We start from the raw sequence: 9,862 nt of genomic DNA on the forward strand, positions 1-9,862 counted from the left end.
AATCTAATTTGATTGCAAATAAAAAATTCTTTTATTGCACGTTGCTTGCTTGTAAATCAACGGCCAAATACATTAATTTAATAAAAATAGGGGCATTTACATAAAAATTCACCCGAAACTTCTTATTTACAAATCAACCACTCTCTTTCATCCAATTTTTCAAATTGTCACTCAAATATCAAAATTCATGGCTAAACCCCACCTCATATTTCTCATTTTTGTCAATTTCTCAATAGTTTGATCCTAACATACATAAATATATTGATTTGGTATTTCAAAAATATTATCAGGGTGCTTAATTTGTAAATATCCTAAAATAATCATTTGACGTTAAATTGGACTTTTAAATTGAGAGTAATACCTAACATTTACCAACAGGGAGAATTAATGCTAACGATGAAATGGCAAATTGTGTTAAATATAGCGAAATTTACATGTGTACCCCGAAAATCTTTTCTATTTACATATCATACCGCTAAAGTTTGATATCTACATTTATAACACATTTATGGTGAAACATAGGGAAAAAATTTGCGTACCTCAAGGGTACGCAGAGACGTGTACATAATAGGTACACGGGCATTATATGGGAGTTACATGGGGGTTACAAGCGTGTTATAACTTCCTTGTAACTTTCGTGTAACTCAGTTGTAACGCGCGCTTTTATTTTATCCATTGAGATTACAAGCTTATAGCGGGGTTACACGGGAGGTACAACGGGTTATAACCCCCTTGTAATCCCCATATAAACCCAGTGTACCATTTATGTACACATCTCTGCGTACCCCTTGACGTACGCAAACATAGACATAAAAATGTGTATTTTATTTTTATAAAATTAGTGAGATTGGTATTTTTTTTATTTTGTTGTTAAGGATTTGAGTGTTATTTATGTGAAAATTATTTGAAATTATTAAAAATATTAAATGTGAACAATTAATTGGATTTTATTTAATTATTTTCGTAGAAGAAAACTACATTTGAAATTAAAAAGATATATATAAAATAAGATTTATATTACCAGCTTCATGTTAAAGAGATCATTTCTGTTTCTTTTTTTTACATGAAGTACTCGCTTTTATTACTTTAATAATTATATTATGTACATCACAAATGTGTTAATATTGATCCTGAGGAGATCTAATTGTCTAAAAGAAAAGAATACGATCAAAAAGAGGGCTAACCGATAGAAGACCAGTGAAGTACACTTGCCCGATCGAACGAAACTGTTCTAGCCAAAGCTAACTGAACTACGAAACAGACCAAAGATGACAGCAGGATACAAGAACGATTCATTCAGACATAAATGAGGTAAAATAACATCTGAGTCAATCATCAATGAAGAGTCAATCCAAAGAAAATCCGGTCTTCTCGCTTCTCCAATAATCATAAAGAGCAATTGGGCGATAAGCTCATAGTTGTGAAATATCAAAAATACCCAGTACCACCCCCTTTAAAGCAGATGCAAAATGTAATATCATCACGATGGATTACTAGGAATAAGAAATGTTTGACACGACGCATTACTATTCATTGATGTCTCTCTTTCTTCCTAATTTGGCTCGATGCCTTGATTACTATTCATACGAACAAATCAGGATTCAATATTTTTTTATTGTTATTTTTTATGATAATAATAATTATTATTATTATTATATTTCTCTTGTTATTAATATAAAATATAAGATTTTGCATATAATCTAAAGTTATTTACGAACAAATCATTTGGCATTGTTTAATAATAAATATGATTTAAAAATATTTAAAAAAATTGTGGCCCAAAGGGCAAACGGTCCAAGTCATTGAAATTAAATATACCTTCACAAGGAATTATGAATCTTCTAATTTAAAACTATTTTTGTATGATCAAAGTTGGATCAAACGATCTTGGATGGGACACATCTTGAAGAGACAATCTCGACGAGCACCAAAAGCTAAGCGAACGATACAACTGACCGGGCCAACACCGGATGAAGAGATGAACGGCACACCATACTAGATAAGTAGTGTATCAAGTATGGAAACATTTATCTTGTTAGTTACGACGATGTTGTCGATAAAGATTTTCAAGGGCAATGTCGATATTTCTCAACTTAACTCTTACCTTCTATAAATATGAAAAAAGTGACATGTAAAGGAGTGACTTTTTAGGTGCGCAATAATATATTGACACTTCCAAAGCACTCAAGTTTTTCTCTACACTTCATGCCGTGGGTGATTCACGTACAAATATGGGTTCAACCAATTTATATTTTAAATCTATTAAAATATTTTTACGTAACCCATTTGTCAGGCATGTGTAATTTCTTCTAAAAGAAAATGTGTGAGAATCTCTGTTTAGAAAATCAGACCAACCCGGCTGGTTCGGCTAGTTCGACCGTGAACCGATTGGTTGTCTGGTTCAAGCTGGCTTAAAAATCACCCCTGCGTTGAATGGGTTTGAATTGGCTTGGAACCAACAATTTTACTTATCTAATGCCTAAGGTCTATTTTTTTTACCTTTATATCAACAATCTACATACATGCCCCCGAATTTTAATTATTTACATATCTTATACTCAAACTTTATTTTCTTACATTTATGCCACCAAAATCAACTACATCACGTAAAATATCACTATTTTTAAAATGTAAAAGACAAGTTTTCATGCATAGATAAAATGACATATTAAAATTGAATTTTAGGTGTTAGATATTTTAATACACGGGATGTGAGTGTTATGTAACTCTTATGTATTATATTTTTTTAAATATATTTATGATTTATTAGGTGATCCGATTGAACCCCAATTAAACCTCAGTTCAACCTTTAAATCTTAAACCTCTCAATTATTGTTTGAAAGTTCGGTCCCATTTTAAGTCCCTTATCTATCTAGTTATACTAGAGCAGCCTCTCTGAAAGTCGTAAGTTCCTTAAATCACATGTTCAAATCTCTCGTATTCGAATTCTTAATATACCAGGCCGCCCCCAAATCTAGCGGGGTTTGAGCTCATTAGGGTGGGTTGGGGACCTCAAGCCCGGTCCCATTCTTATATATATATATATATAGAAATATATTTTTATTGAAAAAAATCACATAAAAAAATATATATATAAGAAATGGCAATTTCATTATAATCTAAAATAAATGTATTGGAATATCCTTTAAAAAATTTATTTATGTGGTACCTCGAACCAAGTACCAGCAAATTATGAAGCACTAGTTTTTGGTCCCGGCCAGGAAAAGCTGCTAATTTGGTCCCCCATTATCCCACCTCCACCAATCACTCTCTCTATCTCCAGCCGCAGGGATAAGCAACTCGCATGTGGCCTTCTTTTTATTGCACAAACTTTTTCTTTAATTCGAGGTAGATAAATGCAGAACAAAAAATTAATGGTGTGAGATATGCAAGACACAAGAATTTCATGCTAGGTAGGTAGTTATTGTGTGACGGCGACTTCGAGATGGTTCGATGATTGTGGAGCTTAATCATGCTCATCAGTGTAACATCCTCTTTAAATGATGCATGAATATTGAACACTTTATGGGACGACCCAAAGTAATTTTCTTGATTGATTGACATTTAATAAATATTTAAGTCCCCATTTGGCACGGCTTATTTGTCAATGTACGGCATGAAAACACTGTTTCACACATTTGGTTACTTCTATTGTAAACCACATTATAGTAATGGGTAGATTGATCATTTATCTAGAAATAATTGCAGCACAGTTTTTTCAAAACTACAGAAACATGCAGATAACTCGCGTATCCGCAACAATTTCCTGTCACAACTACTACGCACCAACTTTTAAATAAGCTGAAGCTACCTCAAACAGACCCTAAGTGTTTTTATGATGACAGAATTTAGTGATCTCAGACTCATTGGATTATTCTCATTGAGAAGCTCGATATAACTATAAGGTTCTCAGATATGGAATTCATTTGATATTCAATCGATCACTCAATACCTCAAATTGCACTTAAATTGGCTTGATTGGGCCCGTGTTGGATGAAGTTTAGGGTCGTTGGGTTCATGTAGTCGAGACAATCAGTTCGATCATAAGATTAAATGATCATATATTCATATTTGAAATTATTTTTTATTCAAAATAGTTTGGGATTCTGCGTGATTAAAAAAAATTAAAAGGCATATCAATTATATAGTAAAATTCAAATGATGCACTTATGTGATGATGATTGCTTAGAAATTGTTATTGCACTGAGGAGCAGATGTCCATCACATTTGTTGAGACGAGTATGGTCTAAGAGTTTGGATGTTTTTTTTCTTCTCTTATAAAAATTGCTTCAGAGGGGCAAGTTCCTTGATTTAAAAATGAAAGCTCTAATGAAAAATTATATGAAATGAATTAGAGACAATAGAGTTTAAAGGACGTAAAAAATAAAATATTTAAGGATGCAATATCTTCTCTCATCAGGTGAAGGTTTTGTTGTCCATCTGGGATGTCTATGCGTAACCTCATATTCAAAATATATGTCTACGCTCATCGCACATTTCAAGATATTAAATCCTTTTGAGACTTATGATCTCGTATTATAAGAAAGAAGACGTACGCTCACCGTACATTTTTATAAGCCCTGAAATGTCTTTTTATCATGGTATAAAATGTTATATGAACGTATATAATGTTAAGTCATATCCAATAACTTTATGATATTTCTAGCAGTTTCCTGGCAAGTCCGACAAGTTTATGTAATGTTCGAATGTTTTATGTTGTATCATCTTATAGTTGAACTTGATAGTTCGACAGTTTGACAATTTAACAATTTGGCAACTGGAAATTTTGTCAATTCCATAATGAGACAGTTTGATTAGTTCTTCAATCATATAGTTCAACCAATTCTCCTACTAAGTAGTTCAACTGGTTTTCAGACTAAGCCGTCCAACCAGTTCTCCTGTTAGGCAGTTCAACCAGTTCTTTAGCAAGACAGTTCAACCAGCTCTCCTATTAGGTAGTTCAACCAGTTTTATGGCAAGAAAGTTCAACCAGTTTTCTAGCTAGGTAGTTCAATCAGTTCTTCAACTAAGCATCAAACCAATTCTTCTATTAGATAGTTCTATTATTTCTCTAACTAGACAGTTCAACCAATTATTCAACTAGCAAGTTCAACTAGTTCTTCTGCTATACAGTTTAACTAGTTCTTTAGGTAGACAATTCAACTAGTTCTTTAGTTATAGGAAGCTCAAATAGTTTTCTGGCTAAGCAGTTCAAATACTGTGACAGTTACACAATTTGTCAATTTACTATTTGGACAAGTCAACAATTTGACACCAGGACAATTCGCCAGATGGACAATTCAACAATTTATTAGTTAGACAGTACAACAACTAGATAATTTAAATTGATGGGCAATTCTACAACAGGGCAGTTTGTCACTGGGTAATCAAGCAATTTGATAGCTTGACAGTTTGTTAGTTTGGTAATTTGGGAAATTCAACTATTTGTCAGCATGGGAATTCAACAATTCCTTAGCTAGGCAATTCAACAATTCACTAATTGGGCAATTCATCAGTTGAATAATTAGCAATTAAACAATTCATCAACTGGTGATTAGCGATCGGGCAACTCAGTAGTCGAGTAATGAGCAATCAGGCAATTTAGTGATTTGTCAACTAGACAATTCAAAAGTTCATCTTTTAGGCATTTCAGTAGTCGAGTAATTACGCAGCTACGCAATTCAACGTTTTTGCTAGCTGGGTAATTCAGAAATTTGTCAATTGGGCAATTCAACAACTAGATAGTTAGCAATTTGGCAGCTGGGCAGTTCACTAATTCGCCACCTAGGCAATTCATAAATTCATCAACGGGGCAACTCGTTAATTCGTGAGCTTGACAATTCAATAATTTACCAGCTAGACGGTTCAACGATTCACCAATCGGGCAGCTCGGAAAGATTTTTTATATGTACACATGTGTCACAAATCAAATATTTAGGAAATTATTTTTAAATGGAATTACATATTATAATATTATGATGAATTTAAGAGAAATTTGATAGACGAGAGTTTAAAAATAACAGTCCTATTAATACATTAATTTTGAGCTTTACATTAAAAAAATTAATGATTTACATGTGTGTACCTCTGAATTTTTACGCACACCAAAACTTAAATTTTTTACATACATGTCATAGTATCCATGCATTAATGGCCGTATTTCACTTTATTTATGCAAAAAATATAGCATATACATGCAAAAATTAAATGGTATGTATTAAAAGCCCCTTGTAAAAGTAGAGTTGCGTGCGGAGTCCAATGAAATTACGCCACGTGGAGGTGACAGAAAAAAAAAACGGTCACGTAACACCAGAGAATATTCCCCTCGTGTTATTCTGTGCTATTCAAATGTTATTGTATGTTATTAAGTGTTATTGTGTTCTGGAAATATTCACCGTGCTATAATAATACAATAACACATTAATAAGACTTAAATAACACATAATAACATACATTAACGCCTGAATTACACAGGAGGAATGTTCCCTTGTGTTACCGGATAAATTTTATTTTATTTTTTCTGTTATCGTCACGTGACATGATTTCATTGGACTCCGCACGTAACTCTACATCCTGATGCAATATTTTTCAATTCTCATATATTTACGCATCTAATATCTGAATTTTTTATTTACATTTACGAGGATCAAATCTTTCAAATCACAAAAAAACATCTTTATATAATTACGGGACATATTTCTAAATTATTAGAATTTTAAGTGTTGTTTATGTAAATACGCAAGAACTAAGTGATATATTTGTAAATTTAAAAAAAAATAATTAATTAAATCCACTGTATTATTCGACAAACCACCCTTTTTCCTTTCCCGTAACCTTCTCCAACCTCTAAATTTGTGCATCGCACTGTAACAAGTCGAGCATGCCACACTAAGAAACTGTCCCACAGTCAGAGAGAGAGAGAGAGAGAGGATGACCGTCGAGGAATCACAGGCCGCCGGAGCCTCGCCGGAGGAAAACCGGCGGGCACCAGAAGACGCGGTGAACCCCCCCCCGCCGGAAACGAGCAAGCCAAAACCCTCCGTCGAATCCTGGAGCTCAATAGCCGCACCGAATACCTCCGGCGATATCTCGGCAACGATTTCGAAATCTCCGATCATCTCGATTCAAGCCACCTGCAATCATTCTTCTCCTCTCGAGTTCCCCTTTCCTCTCACCGAGACATCGAACCCTTCATTCGCCGGATCGCCGACGGGGAGCCCTCCGCCGGTCTGCTCACCGGCGAAAAGATCAGCATGCTTTCGCTCAGCTCCGGGACGACGGATGGCCGGCAAAAGCTTATTCCGTTCACCAGATTCAGTTCTCAGGCGACTCTCGAGATCTTTCGTCTCGCCGCTGCGTTTCGATCGAGGTTCGTTTTAGCCCATTTTTGTTAGGGTTTTGATTGCTGTGGATTTCTGGTGATTGATTTGTGATTTTCTTCAGATTTTGATTAGTTTTTTCAACTGAAATTTTTGCGAGCTCAGGGGAGAAAGATTCAAAGTACAGACAAATTCTTTTTTATTTTTTAATTTTTTTTTTAAATTTATTTGAAATTTCTGAGACAGACGAAATTATATATTGATATGACAGTACTTGAAGAACTGTTATAATTAATTATATATCTAGAGAGAGAAAGAGATGAGTTCTTACTCATATATTATCTTTAAATTTTGTAATTATTAATTACTTTTTATTGAGTTTTAAAATTGGTAAAATAATTCTGTTTATTTTAAAATTAAGTTTTAATAGTCTTGTATTGAAAAAAATATTGTATAAGTAGTCCTTATGAAGTTTTTGCATCAGGACTCTACTCAGGACATGATACGTGTACAGACAAACACATCAATGTATCAAAATAATTAATTTTTTACGAAGGTGAGTCTGCTTATACACGTGACAGATCTTGATTGGAGTCCTGATGCAAAACTGCATCGAGACTGATGCAATATTTTTTTTCAACAATTCTAAAAATTAGGGGAATAAAATGATCCCATGTAAATAGCAAGGAATAAGCTTTAATCCGAGAGTTTATAAAAGTATTAAAATAATTCATGAATATTTTAAAATTGAGCTCTAATAATTCATCAAGAGCAATAATAAAAAACTATTTAGCACTTTACTAATGATTATTTCATTGTAAATTTTATTATGATTAGTATAATTTGCCTTCATATGTTGTGAGAAATAAGTTTTAAGATGTAATATAAGTAAAAATTTAATAAAATTTGATGTTATATACAATGGACATTATAAAATCCAGGTATATATTCATAATTAGAAATTTTAATAATTTATAATTAAAAATAAGAAAATTAGGTTAAAATTGAAAAGGAATAGCCTTTTTATGGAAATAACTTTAACATCCATAAACTATTTGCTATCCTTTTCTTTTCCTTAAAAAAGGGGCGAATCTTACTTTTTTTTTTAATATTTTTTTATTAAAACAAAATATGTATCAGTATTAACATTATTAATATTTCCTTTTATTATTCAAATTTATTGCTGAAATTCAATTTAAATTTAGGGGTGTGAACCATCCGATTTCGAGTCGATCTAGGGCTGCATCGAAATTGGATCGAAGTATTTGTGAACGGATTGAAATTGAATCATGGAACTTTCCAGTAAATTTCGATCTGTTACAGTGTGGATTGATCTGATTTTCGATCCTGCTCAAATGCTATTTTTGGTTTTTTGGCTTAAACCCGCCTTGGTCTGCCCGACCAGGCCACCTTTTTTGTGAAGCAAAACAATCTGATTAACTGAGCTGACAATATATTATACATGTAAAACTAAACATTTAGGTGTTATTATGTAATAGCATAATAATTTATTTTGATCCCGATCCGAGCCAAGGACGGATCTAAATCAGATCAAAATAAATTCAATCCTTTAATTTGGCTTGTAATTTGGCTCGAATGGTTCCATCCAATTTTGATCTAAGCTAAAATTCGATCAATTTTTCGAGCTATTCAAGATCTTCGAGCCAATTGCACAGCCCTCTATAAAATACACTATATTTAATAGAAATTCAAAATGAAATTTTGTTTATTGTAGTTTTAAAGTTTAAATTTTAATATGAAATTTTTATTAGCATTTTGAAAATATGCCAAAAATAAATGAATGGTGTTTTTACATGCACAACCCCCACTCTTTATGCATTTACATATCTCACACTCGAACTCTCATTTTTACAAAGTATGCACCCAACTTATCTTTTTCACCCCTCTACAACAGTAAAATTCATATTTTCATCTATAAAAAAAGATGCTGATTTTATAAAAATACAAATTTGGGTGTCTGATATGTAAATACGTAAAATTGGGTGCTGTCTGTGCAAATTTCCGTAATTAAAGTAGAGCAAATGACACAAATCTTCAATCAACTTTACTATTTTGCAGGGTTTTCCCCATAAGACCCAAAGGCAAAATTTTGGAATTTATATACAGCAGCAAGCGATACGAAACGAACGGCGGCCGCATTGGAACGGCCACGACCCACTGGTTCGCCAGCGAAGAATTCAAATTGCGGCAATCGGCAACTCAGTCTTTCTCCTGCAGCCCGCCGGAAGTCATCGCCGCCGGCGACTACCGGCAGTCGACTTACTGCCACCTATTGCTCGGCTTCCTCTTCTCCGACGAAGTAGAGTTCGTCGCCTCCACTTTCGCGTACAGTCTCGTTCAGGCTTTTTCTACTCTGGAGCAGGTCTGGACTGATCTCTGCCATGATATTAGAACCGGAACGCTGAGCTCGGCAAGGGTGAGCTCTGTTAAGGTCAGTTTATTCATTCATTTATTACATTGAATTTACGAATTATTTTCAAATCTGTTTATATATATATATATATATATATATATATACAAGA

General features: G+C 33.4%; 1 protein-coding gene across 1 annotated transcript in view; it reads left to right on the plus strand.

Moving 5' to 3' along the window:
- Positions 1–5,348: 5,348 nt before the first annotated feature.
- LOC110030827 (jasmonic acid-amido synthetase JAR1) overlaps positions 5,349–9,862 on the plus strand; it is a 9,311-nt gene continuing 4,797 nt past the window's right edge. The window contains exons 1-3 of the mRNA XM_020733754.1: positions 5,349–5,383; positions 6,908–7,369; positions 9,399–9,771. Coding sequence (XP_020589413.1) covers positions 5,349–5,383; positions 6,908–7,369; positions 9,399–9,771 — 870 coding nt within the window. The remainder of the gene's footprint in view (positions 5,384–6,907; positions 7,370–9,398; positions 9,772–9,862) is intronic.

This window comes from Phalaenopsis equestris, unplaced genomic scaffold (assembly GCF_001263595.1).
Source record: "Phalaenopsis equestris unplaced genomic scaffold, ASM126359v1 Scaffold000761, whole genome shotgun sequence".
In the NCBI taxonomy this organism is placed as follows: Eukaryota; Viridiplantae; Streptophyta; class Magnoliopsida; order Asparagales; family Orchidaceae; genus Phalaenopsis; species Phalaenopsis equestris.